Source organism: Drosophila santomea, chromosome 2R (assembly GCF_016746245.2).
Source record: "Drosophila santomea strain STO CAGO 1482 chromosome 2R, Prin_Dsan_1.1, whole genome shotgun sequence".
NCBI classification, from domain to species: domain Eukaryota; kingdom Metazoa; phylum Arthropoda; class Insecta; order Diptera; family Drosophilidae; genus Drosophila; species Drosophila santomea.
In genome coordinates this window covers 3,316,406-3,334,182 of record NC_053017.2, presented here as the reverse complement: position 1 = coordinate 3,334,182, position 17,777 = coordinate 3,316,406, and the positions used below count along the sequence as shown (strand labels likewise).

Genomic DNA, 17,777 nt, shown 5'->3' with positions numbered 1-17,777 from the left:
TTAAAAAAAATCTTATGATAATATTAACATTTTATTTCTTAGTATTGTAAATTTGTATCGATTTGCAAAAATTTTTTGCCATTCTCACTCTAACGCCCACAAAAGTTGTTTGGAAAATCTATAGAAATTCACAAGACTAATAATAAAACAAGAGAGAACGCTATAGTCGAGTTCCCCGGCTATCTGATACCCGTTACTCAGCTAGTGTAAGTGCGAAGGACAGTTTTTGGCGGTTTGTGGGCGTTAGAGTGGGCGTGGCCAAAAGTTTTTTGGCAAATAGATAGAAATTTACAAGACTAATACAAAAATGAAAAAAAATCAACACATTTTTCAAAAGTGTGGGCGCTTTGGGCGGTTTGTGGGCGTTAGAGTGGGCGTGGCAAAAAGTTTTTTTGCAAATCGATAGAAATTTACAAGACCAATACAAAAATGAAAAAATATTAAAACATTTTTCAAAAATGTGGGCGTGGCAGTTTGGGCGGTTTGTGGGCGTTAGAGTGGGCGTGGCAACCTGAATCGACAAACTTGCGCTGCGTCTATGTCCCTGGAGTCTGTATACTTAATCTCAACTTTCTAGCTTTTGTAGTTCCTGAGATCTCGACGTTCATACGGAAACATGGTTCAACAAATTTGCGCTGCGTCTATGCATACGGACTAGCAGACGTACATGGCCAGATCTACTCCGCTACCGATCAGGAGATATATATACTTTATATGGTCTGAAACGCTTCCTTCTGCCTGTTACATACTTTTCAACGAGTCTATTATACTCATATACACTACGAGTAACAGGTATAAAAATTGGGAGAAAAAATGGAAAAATTTTAATTAACAAACAAAAAATGTTGGGTTTCACAATTTAAAAAGTTGTCCATAAAATTGTAGATATTGTATTCTACTGACAAAAAATGCAAATATGAATCTAATAATGTTTATTCCAAAGATATGATTTAAGCGCAACAAAATGAGCCTCTTCGATCAATGTGCGGCGGTGGCATACAAAGGAAGTAAGTGTCCCTATCAAAACGATCAGAAAACCGACGACGGCCATCCGCCTCATCTTCGTCTTAGTCCAAAGCCCCTTACAACCTGCAATCTGCAGCACTTTTCGATTCGTTCCATTCCTTCTTTAATGGTGAACTCTGGGGAGGCCAACTGAACAGTGGCTTGCCAACAGTGGCTCAACTATATTGCCGGCCATTTGGCCTTAAACTCGGTGGAGTAGTAGAAATATACAAGAATTTAATATGCACATTAAAGGCGATCGATAAGTCACGATTATGTAGGGAAGGAAGCAGCTGCGACTTTGGAGACTGTTCTCCTTCAATGTATCGCCACACACCTGTTCCCCTGCCAAGTGGATCTGCGTCCTTTCTTTGTTCTTCAATTTATGCAATTGCTGTTCAAAGTCCTCAATTATGAATGACATTCTTGCACTTGTTGCTTTTTCTATTTTCAGACTCCTTTTCGTTTAAGAAATGAAAATTTTTGCTGAAAATGCTGGTCGTTTACTTTGATACCGGCAATTGTATTAACCTTGATTTTCGGATCGTATTCTTTCCATGTACATTCAGTTTAATATTTCGAAGATAAGTATATACCGACTTAGTTTTCTGGCACCTGGGAGACCTTGGTCTTCAACACCGACCGCTTTTGGCGTTTTCTGGACGTGTCAAAAAGATTTTTGGCGCATAGAGAAAAAATGTACAAGTCTAACAAAAATATTAAAAACAAGAGAGAACGCTATAGTCGAGTTCCCCGACTATCTGATACCCGTTACTCAGCTAGTAGAAGTGCAGGTTTGTGGGCGTTAGAGTGGGCGTGGCAAAACGGTTTTTGGCAAATTGATAGAAATTTACAGGACCAATACAAAAATGAAAAAATATCAAAACATTTTTCAAAAGTGTGGGCGTGGCAGTATTGGGCGGTTTGTGGGCGTTAGAGTGGGCGTGGCAACATGAATCGACAAACTTGCGCTGCGTCTATGTCTCTGGAGTCTGTATGCCCAATCTAAACTTTCTAGCTTTTGTAGTTCCTGAGATCTCAGCGTTCATACGGACGGACAGACAGACAGACGGACAGACGGACAGACAGACGGACGGACAGACGGACATGGCCAGATCGACTCGACTATTGATCCTGATCAAGAATATATATACTTTATATGGTCGGAAACGCTTCCTTTTGCCTGTTACATACTTTTCAACGAATCTAGTATACCCTTTTACTCTACGAGTAACGGGTATAAATATCAAAACATTTTTCAAAAGTGTGGGCGTGGCAAAATTAGGAAACAAACTTGCGCCTATGTCTCTGGAATTAACATACTTTATCTCAACTTTCTAGCTTTTATAGTTCCAGTGATCTAGGCGGATATGGCCAGATCGATTTGGCTATAGATCCTGATCAAGAATATATATGTATACTTATTATTGTCGGACACGTTTCCTTCTACCTCTTAAATCATTTTCAACGAATCTAGTCTATACTTTTACTCTATGAGTAACGGGTATAAATATACTTTTACTTTATTAATTGTTAACAAAAATTAAATTCTTGAAATTTTTCTGGTCAAAATTTTAATACGTTATATGTATGCAGAATGGATTGATTTTTCAATTAATCACTCACCTTTTCAGGTGCAGCTCGCTCTTTCCCACATAGCTGCAGTTGTTCCGCGCACATTTGTGTATTTCCTGAGAGTGGGAGACCAAGTGAGTTTTTAAGCTTTCCGGGGTTCGCCCTGCATACGAGCAGTCCGTAAAATGGCAGCGATAGAGGCGCTGAACTGTCTTCGAGTGGCTGATCTCATGAAGTTTAAGGGAATACCTGGAAATGTTTTAAATGAAGATTAAGGACCAAATCAGGCCATGTGCAGTAGTCTGTCAGATTTGTAAGCCCTATTCCCGATGTTTTGTAGAAACCGGAAATTTTTTAATTACATTAAATCAAGGAAAAGTAATTCGCACCAAAGTCACGTTTTATGGACGACAAAGACACAAGGCACGTTCGTATCCAAACCAAAAAACCCACCCAGACGAGTTCTATGCCACGTCCACGATTGTCCAGGCGCAGCTAAGTCAAAAGGATCCGCAAAACAAAAATGCAAATTTTTGTAGGCAAAAGTTTCTGCACATCAATTACGCCTAATTAATCGAAACAGCTGAGGGTAGTTCTAGTGCCCAAAGAGTATTAGTATTGGAGCAACAACAGGATTGAAATATGCTGGGGCAGAATTGTTGTGCTTAAAGTGGCTGTGCCTCAGGTTTAGAGGTAAACTTTACTTATTGTATTGACGTCCATTAAAATCGCCAGTTTTAGCTATTATAACCATATTGAAATGCATTTTTTCAAATGTGTTGTCTTTTCTCGGCATGCATTGTTGTAAGTTGCTTAGTTCATTTCGTATTCCAGGAGGAAAAAGATTTCTCTTAATAAGGCGCGACATTAAGAAAGTTTCAATCTTTAATCTAAGTTTTCGTTTCCAGACAAAAACCGAGATACGGCTTTGGAGTGGACGGTATAAAGGGCTGTGGGGTGTGGACATTCTCTTGAATATGGACGGGACAACATTGTCATGCATTTGTAATGATGCCATCGCGCGTTAGAGAGGGTGGGGAAAGACAGGGGCGTCGTTGATATGTGAAATGTCACTTTGTATGGAGTTTGAATAGCAACGACAATGACAACGACTCGAGCTCGGTTGAGAAGGTGCAGGGCATGTCAGATGGTGGGAGGCCGCAACTCCTTGAAGGTTGTGCCAGACTTGACAAAAGGATGCCATTTTGCCTGCACAGTTTGCCGTAACTTGTTCTTGTTTCTGTTGCTACTGCTGCTGGAATAATGGGAGCAGACACGCGGAATCGGGGGAGAGAGTAGCGCCAACATTATGCTGAACGAACAAAATTATCTTTTACCGAGTTCGTTTTCCAGCTTCCATTTGTATTTTTACCTCCGACATTAACTTTTATTTCCCCAAATGCATTTTCCAGACTTCTTGTGAAGTTCTTGAGTTTTCCTAGCCATAACCGTTTGTCTCATTAATACGTGTGTCCGCCCAGAGAAAAACGGAAAAAATGTTCTCGAGACCGTGCAAAATTACGTTCTCAACTGTATTGCCTCATTTAAATTAGCTCATTGTTCTCGAAACAATTCAATTATAGCTTAGACCACATATCAGGCGATCAGCAGAGCGCAAAACTGTATATAAAAACTGTATATCTGTATATATATAATCTAAGTATTCAAATATTTCCGTCTTCCATCCAAACAAAACATAACTCAATCAATAACGAAAAAAATTTACACAATAAATGCTTTCACCTTGGAGTGCGCATATGATGTGCATATATTCTCGAGTCAGCCCCATAGCCAGGATTAATTTCCAAAAACTGTTCAGAGGTGAAACTCCCTGAGATAAGACGCCATATCCTGCGTCTCCTGGAAGCAGCTTCGTTGCCGATTAGTTGACGAAAACGCCTTGCGATGAAAACTTTGCCCTTTTCCACTCTGTTATTCAGACATGGGACGGGGTGGAGCTGTCATCAACACACCCGCCGAGGAGGAGTCGGAGCGCAGCATCTGCAATCTAGGACAAACCGTTGGCTCTGTCCGGGTGTTGTGTCAACTTTAGCACGCCATCCATTTCAGAGATGCTCATGCCCTCAGCAGATGCTCCTCCTCTTGTCTCCAACGACATCGCTGAGCCAACATGTTACGGGTGCGGCAGGTGCGAAATGTTTCCTGCTGCTCATTGTCGGCTGCACGAAGATGCAGAATTTTCAAGGGAGGCAGGTGTAGTGCGGTGGAGCCTCTGCCCCAAGAAGGACTCCTGTCTTCGGTTGTCTAAGACAATCGCATGTGTAGTTTGGAGCAGCTGAATGTTTGCCCGGGCGCGTTCGCATTGTTGTTCCCCCAACTCGCATAAATATTTATGACAGCGTCTTTCTTGTCCTGTCTTTTGGGTGAAAACTTTTTGGCCGCGGGGCGTTAGTCAAGCCAGCCCCCATGCATAAGGCTTTCGGTGTCAGTCACCAGGAAGTGGGCACACACTAGTTGTGCCGATATGGCCTTTTCGCCGAAAATGAAATACCAAAGGATTTAGATAATGCAATGGTTATAAAGCCGAAAGTTCCGTTTTCAGAATTTTCAGGAGAAATTTTAACACTTACAGTCTTTGGCGGTTTGCGGGCGTTAGAGTGGGCGTGACATAAAGTTTTTTGGCAGTTCAAGAGAAATTTACAAGACTAACACAAATGTGAAGCAATATCAAAACATTTTTGAAAAGTGTGGGCGTGGCAGTTCTGAGCAATTTGTGGGCGTTAGGGTGGGCGTGGCAAACGGCTTTTTGGCAAATCGATAGAAATTTAAAAAACGAATACAAAATCAACGCATTATTCAAAAGTATGGGCGTGGCAGTTTTGAGCGGTTTGGCAAATCGATAGAAATTTGCAAGACTAACAAAAAAATTAAAAAATATCAAAACATTATTAAAAAAAGGGGGCGTAGCAGTTTTAAGCGGTTTGTGGGAGTTAGAGTGGGCGTGGCAACATGGGTCAACAAACTTACGCTCCGTCTATGTCTCTGGATCATACGTTCATACCGACGGATTTTGATCCTGATAAAGAATATATACATATACTTGATATGGTCGGAAACACTTCCTTCTTCCTGTTTCATACGTTTCACCGAATCTAGTATACCCTCTTACTATACGAGTAACGGGTCTTGCATTTTAAAGGATTATTTGTATGTAATATATCTTAATATCATTTGGGTGAAGGAAACACAAAAAGCCTTGCCTACATGAATGTTTCGCACCCAGCCAGTTCCACGTGCTTTACAGCACATATGTAGGAAATTATTTTTTTTACAAACATATTTGAAGGTTGGTCTTAAATGTTCCTCCATACAAATCGTGAATCTAAAACCTTTGGAGTCATGTTATTTTTGTGAAATTTTCGTAAAATGGTTCAAGCATCACTGGTAGACGTTCACCCACGACGCCCACCGGTACATACCCTTTCTGAGCTGTTTTCGTGTAATTGGTACGTAAGTCCTTGTCTGTCCTCTTTTCCCGGTCTGAGACGCTAAGAGTTGTTTCTCGCTGGCGCGATATTAGCCGGATTTGATGCCTCGGCCCGTGCTGCATGTGGAATTAGTTGCCACAGTGCACCACCATTACCCCCTGCACACTCGTTAGGGCGTGGCAACATTTCTATACCATGTGTAATTAGGGAAATGCCTTCCTTTCTATTCCCTCATTTAGACGACTCTTTAGTGCTTATCTGGCAAACTTGAGCGAAATAAAAATCGTTGCAGGAAATTAGCCTTAAATGTCACCCTTGCACTTGTCTAGCATCACACCACCAGCAGCATTTAAACCCCTTATACCGATACGTGTGTGTATTTTCTAGACTTGTTATACCCGTTACTCGTAGAGTAAAAGGGTATACTAGATTCGTTGAAAAGTATGTAACAGGCAGAAGGAAGCGTTTCCGACCATATAAAGTATATATATTCTTGATCAGGATCAATAGCCGAGTCGATCTGGCCATGTCCGTCTGTCCGTCCGTATGAACGTCGAGATCTCAGGAACTACAAAAGCTAAAAAGAGATTAAACATACAGACTCCAGAGACATAGAAGCAGCGCAAGTTTGTCGATTCAGGTTGCCACGCCCACTCTAACGCCCACAAACCGCACAAAACTGCCACGTCCACACTTTTGAAAAATGTTTTAATATTTTTTCATTTTTTTATTTGTCTTGTAAGTTTCTATCGATTTGCAAAAAAACCTTTTGCCACGCCCACTCTAACGCCCACAAACCGCCCAAAGCTGCTACGCCCACACTTTTGAAAAATGTTTTGATATTTTTTCATTTTCGTATTGGTCTTTTAAATTTCTACCGATTTGCCAAAAAACTTTTTTCCACGCCCACTCTAACGCCCACAAACCGCCAAAAACTGTCAGTGTTGAAAACTCTCCTTTGCACTTCCACTAGCTAAGTAACGGGTATCAGATAGTCGTGGAACTCGACTATAGCGTTCTCTCTTGTTTTGGCTTTATTATGATGTTGTTTTTATGCCTTGAAGTTTTAAATGATCATTTAAAAGCATTGTGGAACGTGCCATTGTTATGAATTGGTGGCTGTACTTATACTCGGACTATATAACCACTAATTATACCCGTTACCCGCAGAGTAAGACCATGTGAAGTATATGTACATATGTATATATTCTTGATCAGGATCGATAGCCAAGTCGATCTGGCTCTGTCCGTATAGACATTGAGATCCCATGCCACACCTACTCTAACGCCCAACCGCCTAAACCGCACAAAACTGACGTATTTGAAAAATGTTTTGATATTTTTTCATATTTTTATTGTTTTGTAAATTTCTATCGATTTGACAAAAAATGTTTGCCACGCCCAACCAAACGCAATAGTCTGTCATGTCACCACACTTTTGAAAATCGGGTAACCGATATCTTATAGTCAGGGAACTCGACTATAGCGTTCTCTCTTGTTTTACATTTTATAATATGATTATGAAGCATATTTGTGAACATTATGTAACGTAAATATATGGTTGATTCTTAGGTTGGACTTAGCTCTCGATGTGAATTGTTAAATTCCCTCATGACTCGTTAGACGAGCATCAACAATCAGAACAAAAAAGAAATGCTAAAAAAACATGACAGCGTCAGAATATGCCAATGCCCATCAACAACAAACTGGAATCCACAGTGAGGTGGGTGATTGTGACTGAGACATCAGACCGAGGACTCGAACAACACGTTCCAGTGCCAGCCGACCGCAAACCGAAGAATGTCCGACTCAATTTCGCAGATTCATAAAAATGAATGAATGCAATGTGGCAGCAGAATCCCTAAATCCTCCAATGGAGCGGGCTGGCGTCATTGGGAATGGAAAATCAAGTTTGTAAAATTGACTATCCAGTGATGGAACTTGGGGAGAGCACGGGACGTGGGTGGTAGCGGTCCGGATCACTGGAGGACGACGGCGACCATTAAAATGAATTCCACTGCACTTTGTGCCATCAAGAGAATCAACTGCCGGCAAACGAATGATGCACCATAGGAATGACGTAAAATACAAAAATAAACCGAATGAAAAAAAGGAGGACGGACCAACTGAAAAAAAGAAATGCGCACACTGAGAAAGAGGAAAAGCGGGCAAAGCAAGACGGCGATGGAGGGGGTAGATCCGAAACCGACTCCAAATCCGAATCCGAGTTCGACTAGCAGAGGCAGCCAACATAACATTGCACGCTATTTCAATAAAAGTGAATTGCCCGACGCGGCGATGGCGACGACGTCGTCAGCGGACGCCTCAAACTTCAGCCGCCTCCTCCTGGAGCACCATCCCAACTCGGCACTGCAGAAAGAATTCGCAAAGGATATCATCCAGCGATGAAAACGTGACACGAGGAGGAATTGTATTCCTTGCTTGTCCTTGCACAACACAGGTGCATATTTTAATAATAGTGTAGCAGCTTTGAACTGGTTAAATTTGAAAATCTTTGGGCAATTAGAAAATAGTAGATTTAGGAATATTAATTAATTTTTCAAATTACATTTTATTGCATTATCATGAGAATTTTGTGATTAACGTTAATATTAAAAATTAAAATGTGTTTATATTAGTAAGAAGTAACTTAGAAAATTGAAAACCGACGTTGTAATTGCCAGTCTATTCAGAATTACAATATTCAATCCCTAGGACTGTTATCTCCAAGAGTTGCAAGCTTAAAGACCAACGTAAAAGTTGAGTTAGCTGAAGTCTGAAATTCCGGAAGCGTGTGTAGCGCTCCGCTGTTGACATGACTGACGATGTCGTCGTCCTTCCTGTCCCCGTGGCCTCCCTTCGCATTTGGTACTGAGGCGTACTGAAAGTTGCAGAGCTCAGAGACTCCACTCCACGACACCATCCGGCAGCTTTGCTGGCCACTTGGTCTCGTTAGTCGTAAAAGCAAAGTATCTACATCAAGCGAGCACAACAATAACTTCAAATGAGCATTTTAATAAATTTTTCAAATAATCGCTTGAAAAGTAGAAATTTCTCAGCCCCAGCGGAAAGGTTGGTCTCCTGTTTCCATCTTGGTCCCGATTGCACTTCAACTTAATGTTTGCTTAAGGAATTAGTTGGCAGAGGGAAGTGAACAACTTCGAAAGTTATGAGTAGTTATGAAGAGCAGCGGAGTTCGACGATGCGATTAAGAAATGTCAGTGGTAATAGGTTTATTTTTGAGATTCAATTACGAGAGGGACTAAAAGGAGAAAGAACTAAAAGGATATCAAAATATGTTTCGATGTTGTGGTACAATCTGTACCCATAATAAGAACTCCTAAGAATAAAAACCTCTGGTGGACAGAATGAATTCATAGAGAACGATTTAATGAAAAACATGTCCTAACATAAATAGTAGTGTAAATGTGTGTGTATATGGTCATATAAACAATCATAGAAAACATTTTGTTAACTATCAGGTACGCGTTAAGAACTTCAAACACCGTCATTCTTATTACGTAATATAATAAACTAACAAATCCTAATTTTGTTATTTAAATTGGATATGGATGCAGTCATTCCATTAATGTTGTTTTGCGCCCTAAAGGGATGATTTCCGAATTACATCAGACCACTAATGTGGTTCTTCCCGCTTCCATAGTTGCTTACCCTTAAAAATATTTATTTCTTGGAGTGGGGATATTGCAGTTTTTGGTGAAATAGCCGCAAGCTTGATTTGTAAGCGCAGTGCATACCATGTGGCTGCTGTCCACGCTTGGGGGTGTCCTCGCGCTTTTTGGCCGGAATGCCCAGCACTTAATGAGTTATATTTTGCTGTATTATTTCGGATACTTATTCTCACATACCGCAGCAAGGAATTTTTAATTAATGCAACGCAACCAAAACTCTTGCTTGGTTTTCATTTCCTAACGGCACTTTTCTCGGCTTTCATATAGTTTATTTAAGTCTCATTTGAATGAAACCTATTTGGGCGTTTTTTGAAAAATACTACAATTTGTGACAATTCCATATGACCAGCAATTCCGTAGCAGCTTGTCACAGGCCTGGGGCTATTACGAATTTCTAATTAGCGGTCTTTGTTTGGTATAAAATTGCAGAAATAAACCAACAAATTGGCGAGGAGTTGTAGTACCTTAAAATGAAGCTGCTTAGTTGAACATTATGCTAACTACTCACTTTTTGGCCAGTATTTTTCCACATGTTCCACACTGATATTTGGGTTTTGATTGTTCAACATCTTTTTTAGAAAATTCAGTCTGGTCTTGATCACCTACTTTACCATGCCTCGTGATAACGTGGTTCTTCAGGTTGTGTCTTCTGGCAAATTTCTGAAGGCACTCCGTGCATTCAAAAATTTTTTCATTTGTATGGTTCCTTAGGTGAGGCCTAAGGGAGTGCTTTTTGAAATTCTTCGGGCACAAGGGGCACTGAAGAAGCTCGTTCTTTCCTATTGTTCCGGATCTTGTGTGAAAAATTCGGTGATAAACTAGATCGGACTCATATTGAGATTGGAATTGACATTGATCGCAGGAGTAGATTGCTTTCTTTTGGGCTAGGAATGGATGAGGGGGGGATGATGTGCTGGCCAGGGGTTGACATCTGCGTGTGTGTCTTCCTAGTGACTGAGCAGATTTAAAGCTTGAACCACAACTCAAACACAAATGATTATCTGATGAATGAACTTCTGCTTGATGTTTGGTTAAGCTTTGAGACGATTCAAACGTTTTTTTGCAAATCGCGCACCTAATATCCCCACTCCTCTTGGCGGGTAAACTCGGAGCTGCTTCCTCTAAAACTTCTTTTAGCATATGTTCTATTTCCTTTTCGGGTGGTAAAATAGTCATTTGGGCTCTTGCTTTTTGCTTATGTTCCATCAAGCTTCTATGACGTCGCGCATCCAAAGAGGAGTCGAATTCTAATCGGCAGATTGCACAAAAATACCTTGCCAGGAGGTGCTTATGCTTTTTATGACGTTGAAGAGCTAAACGAGATGTCTGTGAAGATCCACACAAATTGCATCGAAACCTACTCTGGTATTCATCGGCTGCCGTCCCTGTAAGAGCATGTCCCGGATGATCAGAGATAAAGTGTCGACGTAGTTGAATGTTGTACAAAAACTCCATTCCACACCTAGAGCACTGTAGCCGTCTTCTTTGGGCTATGTATATGGGAACCGATCTATTAAGGGCTAAAAGCACCTCCTTATGAGAGGAGTCCAGCAAATGAAGCAACATAGAATTATTGGTGTTGGAGCTAAACTGACAAAAGGCACACCAAAAAGTTCCCCCCAGTCTCTTTGTTAGCTGCAAGTGCTCGTGGGATTGCCAGTGATGTATGAAGTTCTCTTCAGTGTTAGCATAGAATCGGCAAGGCAAGCACTGAAAAGGAGATTGCCTCACTATGCTTCCCATATGCTTAAGTATTTCCTGCAAGCACTTTTGCCGTCTAATTCGACTCTGCTCCTGGAGTCTTCTAAAATGAAAATGGGAGATTAAATGTTTGCCCATCAAATGTCTTGCCATCGTGTGCCGGCATAGATCGCATCGCAGAAGATTTGCTCTCCTCTGTCGTTTTGGTGGCTTTTGTTCTTTTTTGTCCTCATTGCCTTCTATTGAGAAGTCCTTGCTTAGGGTAAGTTCTCTGCCTAGAGTAGCTTGCTCTAATTCGCACTCTGCTTCAGCTCTTTTAATGTGGTAACCACTCTTCAAATGTTGGTCATAATATAATCGACTTTTCAGTCGCCTACAGCAGATGTTGCACCAATAACTAGCCCCCGGTTGGTCCAGCTTAGTAAGATCTATATTTTCGATGTACTCCAGCTGTTTGCTACCCGGAACCCATTTGCCTTTTGTATGGTCCGCTGGAGGATGAATGTAGTTATCTTCAGAGGGCTCATCCCAACTTGGCGAGAGGCGTTCTATATGCGGATGTCGTAGCTGCGGCCGCGATTCCGGCTTCCATTTACCACCTGTGTGACTGGCGGGCACAATGGGCGGTGACTGACGCCTTACATCGTACTCTTCGTGATCTTCTTCCGCATCAAATTCCTCTTGTTCATCCTCATCATCCTCCTCTTCACTCGCTTCTGGTGACTCATGGTCAAAGTGAAGCGGCTTAAACACCGTTTCATCGTGCTCCCTAACTGCTTTCAGTAGGGGATCGCCAGTTGGTGCGACCCACGTCTCATCTTTGCTTCGCTCTTGACGGGCCACCGATACTATCTTCCCACCCGTGGCCACGCTCTGCAGTTGTAGGGACGAAAAGAAAAGATCGGCTCCAAGCTCGTACGGAAGATCATAAGCTTCCGTCAAGGACTTTGAGGTCTTTCCTCCATGACTGGCGGTAGTTTTGCGGAGGTAACTACTTGGAGCGTCCGGTTCCGTAAACTGGAAGCCATCATATGTGTGATCCAAATTACTGCTACTGATAATCGACGGTGACACTTCAGTTCCAGAGGAGATTCTTGCTCGTCCATCGGCTTTTGGCGAAACATTTTGCTTTTCTGGTACGATACAGTTTCGTTTTCGATGCTCAATGTATTTTGTGAGTCCAAGTATAGTGGCGTTGCACCTAATGCACAGATGAGTGTCCTTTAAATGGTCGGGGTTCATAATTATCTGAGGAAAAACAAAAAAAAAGGATTCAAAATCTGTACACCCAAAAATAAAACATATGAAATTTTATCGGCGTTGAAAAATATGTAACAGGCAGAAGAAGCGTTTACGACCAAATAATGTATATATGTACATATGTATGTATTCTTCATCAGGATTAACAGCGCAGTCGATCTGGCCATGTCCGTCTGTCCGTCCATACGAACATCGAGATCTCAGGAACTATAAAAGCTGGAAAGTTTTTGGAATCGATTACTCCCACACTTTTAAAACATTTTTTGATTTTGTTTCATTTAATTCGTTTTTTTTCCTATTTCTATCAATATGCCAGAAAAATTTGAAAATTTCTCGTCCGCACTTCCACAAGCTGAGTAACGAGTATCTGATAGCCGGGGAACTCAACTATAGCGTTTTCTTTTGTTTTGGACATTATTTTCATAGGATTTCACTTTAAAAAGTTCGAACACATAACGCGTAAGCTTATTTAATGATTTTCTGTTGCTGCATTTTCGAGTACGCCTTTTAGTTTAAAATATTAAAAGAGAATCTAGAATCTAATGAGTTCTTAAGCTCGGCTTTGCCGAATATGTAATAATTTTTTGACGGATTAGCTTTCTAGCCAACTCCTTTTCACGGGGGATATAAATAAACTCGCAGTTTTTTTAGTCAATTTATTGGCTTGAGATTCGTTCCCGCAGTCCTCAGACCGTGCGTCGCAACAACAGCCATGGCCACCGCAGCGTTGACATAGCCGTGTCCGTAACTCACGTCCTGTTCTTCGAGCTCCACGTTACGTATTCGACAGTTGTCCGCTTGTCCTGTGTGTTGCGGCTTGTCAAAAACGAAGTTTATGGCGTCTGTGCTGCATCCGTGTAAGGCTTTGTTGCTGCTGCCACTGCTGCTGTCTCTCTCTTCGTGTCCTGCTGTCCCTTTCCGGCCCTTTAGAGATGCTAAATGTAAAAGTGTCATTTCCGCCACATGTGAGCGTGATGAACGATGCGTCGAAGTCGACGTTGACGCCAGGAACTCCGATGTTACCGCTGTGCTGCTGTTGTGTTGTCGTCTCGGTTGTTAATAATTTTAGCGCACAATTGCAGCGACACCAATCGCTGGCAGCAGTTGGCGGGAATTTATCCAAACGAGGCCCATGTCTGAGGTTAAATACGAAAAACATAACAATTCCGACGCAGAACCTCGTTCCATTACCGTTTCTACGCCCGGACGATATGGATCCATGTGGGAATGCGGGACATGCGATCTGGCTTATATGGGGGATGGGCCATGCCGAACATCCGCGATTGTCGCCCTCATCCGTCCAACAAGAAAGGACCATATTGGCCACTTCCACCACCCTACATGATGGTTCTGTGAGTGATAAACGAACATTTACGTAACAATTAACATGCTGGCAGCAGAACATAAGGCGCCCAAAAATATTGCCTATGCTGCTCTAACAACCGTGGCAATTTTATAGCGTTAATTAGCTATAGATATTGTTTCCGGAAATTTTTAACTACAAATATTTGGTTGTTAATCGTTTTTTGAGATGCATTTTGTGTTTAAATTAATAACTTTTAGCGGAGATTTTATTGAATCCCCTAAGCGAAACTGAAAATGGGGAAAGTCGCCATAGATATATTTAGGAATTAAATCATAAATGCAGTTTCAGTGTTGCTGAATAGCAACATTTTCCTATTATTTGCATTTGTGACTACGAACAACACGGACTATGCCAATCCAAACGCCTGCCCTATCCCAAACCCAAGCCGAAAACCGAACCAGATCCAAGGGAATCTGCACCCGAAACATCACAAACCTCTCCGTCATCAACAACAATAAAAGCAATGGGGCAATAGCGAAACAACAAATAACATGACAACATTGTTGCTGTTGTTACACTAATGCTGTTGTTGTTCGAGGCAAACACTGCACAACACAGTTGAGAAAGAAAATCGTACGCGAGGATGCCAATGGGAGCCGCGTGGAATCCTCGTGGTTGTTTGATTCGAAGAATGAGTTTAAGCGGGACAAATAAAAATAAAAATAGAAAAGAACGTAGAAAAACAGCAACAATCCAGTCAGGCAAAGCGCAACCATTAAAAAGGAGTTATCACCCAATTTGGTACCACAAGCGCGAAATAGGGGGAGCAAATGGCTGTTTGAATGTAGAAGCCGTCGTCGTCAGTTGGAACAAGAAAAATATAGAAATACTGTACAACTAAAATTTGCTGTCAAATCCAAACAGTCTGCACGTAAGTGGACAAGTTGGTCCAAGTGGGCTGGTGGTCTTGATAGGGACGTTCCTTTTAAGTGGATAACAAAGTATTTAATTTAAAGTATGAGTATTGGCATGCAAATTGTGATGTATTAAAACGCATACAATGAGCCATCGCTTAAAACGTTGGTTAATTTCTGTTTAGTAAAAAATCGTTTGCTCCATATATTTAACTTAAATGTAAAATATAACTGCTTTCAAATAAAAATGTCCGGTTCTTAGTCCAAGTTATTCTCTTGGGCGTCACTCACCTGAAGTCTAAAAATAAACCAAAAACGAAAACAAGTCAAAAATACTTCACTTGATGGAGCTTAAGTGGAGTGTCATAAATATATCGATTTAATGGTACAAACTGAAAAAATTCATTGCCATGCGGGCCAACCTGGCAGCTTGACAAACGTCATCAAAAAATTTTACGACCACTCTTTCATGAGCGGACCAAAAAAAAAATTATATGCCACATAAGCCTGATGACCGTCCAGCGAATCGCTATGCACTCAACAGGTACCTCCCGACCAACCCAGATTCACGATACCTGGGTCCAGATCCAGAGTCCTCATGAGTGGCATCTGCCGGTATTGTCGCATCTTTTAGCCGGCCACTGTAAAACAGCGAGGGGGAATTTCAATTGGAAATTAAAATTGCCTGGCAGCTGACGAGGAGAAATACGGAGATGCCAATAATAATAAATGCGGTATCGTAAATTAAGGCACATCGTAAAAGAGAATATGCTAATCGATTGCATTAACCCGATAAAGACGGTAATTAGTTCTTTGTTTCGGTCGTAGGAGTATCTTTGTCTTTTTTAATATATTATATAAATAGGAAACCAAAGCTGAACCTAAGGTTGCTGAATTTTTATGTGTATATTATAGAATATAAACCATACCCGATAATTGTGCCTGGGTTGAACTCGAAAATAATTCAATTCAATAATATTATTATTATTATTAATATTATTATTCTGATAGACCGTATCGAAACCTATCCTCTAGCCATTACAATACAATTTAATGTCAAGACCAAACAAATCGAACCAAACGTACGACCGAAATTAAGTGCAAATCGTTAACAATAATTTAGCGAGGGATCAGACTAGTTTGCATTTAAGGCAAGAATGATCGTACATTTAAACGGACATATTTGATGGCGCTCGTTCGATTTGTGCGCACCAGCAACTCTCATCTCGGCCCACGACGAATTCATAAAGTACCTTACGCCTTAAATGGTTTCTGAGTTACAGGCTGGCCGAGTGGGATCCTTAAATCTGATTTCCTACGACTCGCAGCAGGTACAACGCAACAATTTGGCGGCAACTTATGACAGAACACCCTTCGCAAATAAACTCAAATGGCACCACACTAAAAAAGTGACAGCGAGAATTTATGCCGCTTTTGGTGCTGAACAGCCAAAGCGGCTCTCGTATGAATTTAAATTATGAATATTACCAAATGGGTCAGTTTGAAATAAATATGCAATGGTCTTGGCGATTCCTAGTCTCTCGGGCGCACCTCTGCAAATTGGCCGAATAGAGTTGTCTCTGTCGCAATTTCTCATTGAGCTGGCCAACACTCATCCGCACTCCCTTGCTGACCATGTTCCCTGGATACTTAGTCTTGCAATGGGGCGGCTTCGCCTGTTATATCGCGCATGCATCTGGTAATCTATGCGCAATTAGCGGTGTACATCAGATTTAGAGTTCTGATTGCTTTTGCCTCTTCTTTATCTGCCTGTGAGTCCAACCGATTATAGGCCATATATATAATATGGAATTTGTTATTATTCTCTTCCTTAATCTGTCGAAGTGGCTCATCATGGGAATGCTTGAAAGGCACTCAGAAAATGCATTATATTTCACTGGCAAGGCGGCGAACTTGTGAAGGTTATATTTATTTAATGGACAAACAGCTTATTTGTAATCGCTGTGGACTTAGGTTCATGACATGATCACAGGATCGCCTTAGCGATTAGCGTTCAATTTTAATAAATATATGTATATCAATTACAGCAGACGGACATTAGCCTCACTCTATTCATCGGCTTGGGTTTCGGCTGTGGCGATCTTCATGACACCATGACTGTGCCGTGGGTGGATTCCTTGTTAAATGGCTACCATTGGGTCATCGCCTTTCCCGCTGTCGTAATGCAGCGGTTCCGTTCTCTTTGTTTTTAACGCGTGGGTTCATTTTTAACTTGAAATTGCTTATATCATTTCGGATAATCATCAGTAATGAGTAACATAACCGGCAGAGAGTGATATTTTTGTGTTCAATTACGTTTATGTTTGCAATATAGAGAACAGTTGAACATGCTTGAAACAGTCTTCATTTGTAAGCTTGTTCATGTGAAGTTGATAGACCTGACTTGGTTAGTCGGCTAAACTTCCCTGAGCAGATACACTAAAAACTACGTACCCTAATCCTAAATCATTGTAGATTTAACTTTGAGTTGCATGACCCCTACAGAGAATGATGTTCTGTCTATAATAGACTTTGTTCTATTATTTCTAATCTTGATTTTCTGCCGCTCTTAAAGCAATCAATTCTATATTTTTTAACACATATTTAGATCTCATTAATAAAATTGCTATATCGCGTCAATATTCTCTCGATTCGAGCCATACGGCATACACGGCAGCGCCCCTCGGTCGGTTGTCAAAAAATCCTCGATGATGATGATTAAACTCGGCCGGCGACAAATCAAGCAGATCAAAAAACAATGGAAGCGTAACTAAAACGTAATTAATTTTTTTAAAATGCTGTGTTCTGCCGACTTGGTTCAGTGTACATAAAATTAAATTTTATGTTTCGACGACCATCTTTGAAGGAACATTAG

At 41.1% G+C, this 17,777-nt stretch overlaps 1 protein-coding gene across 2 annotated transcripts in view; it reads right to left on the bottom strand.

Moving 5' to 3' along the window:
- Nucleotides 1-17,777, bottom strand: part of LOC120445824 (zinc finger protein 407) — a 40,382-nt gene that overhangs the window by 2,120 nt on the left and 20,485 nt on the right. Inside the window, exons 2-3 of one of the 2 annotated variants that reach the window (XM_039626441.2) lie at nucleotides 10,230-12,670; nucleotides 2,632-2,829 (exon numbers count right to left, since the gene is read on the bottom strand). In XM_039626441.2, coding sequence (XP_039482375.1) covers nucleotides 2,632-2,829; nucleotides 10,230-12,664 — 2,633 coding nt within the window. In that variant the 5' untranslated portion in view covers nucleotides 12,665-12,670. Of the gene's footprint in view, nucleotides 1-2,631; nucleotides 2,830-4,323; nucleotides 5,153-10,229; nucleotides 12,671-17,777 lie in introns of those variants that run through there. The other variant, XM_039626442.2, reaches the window with a different exon arrangement.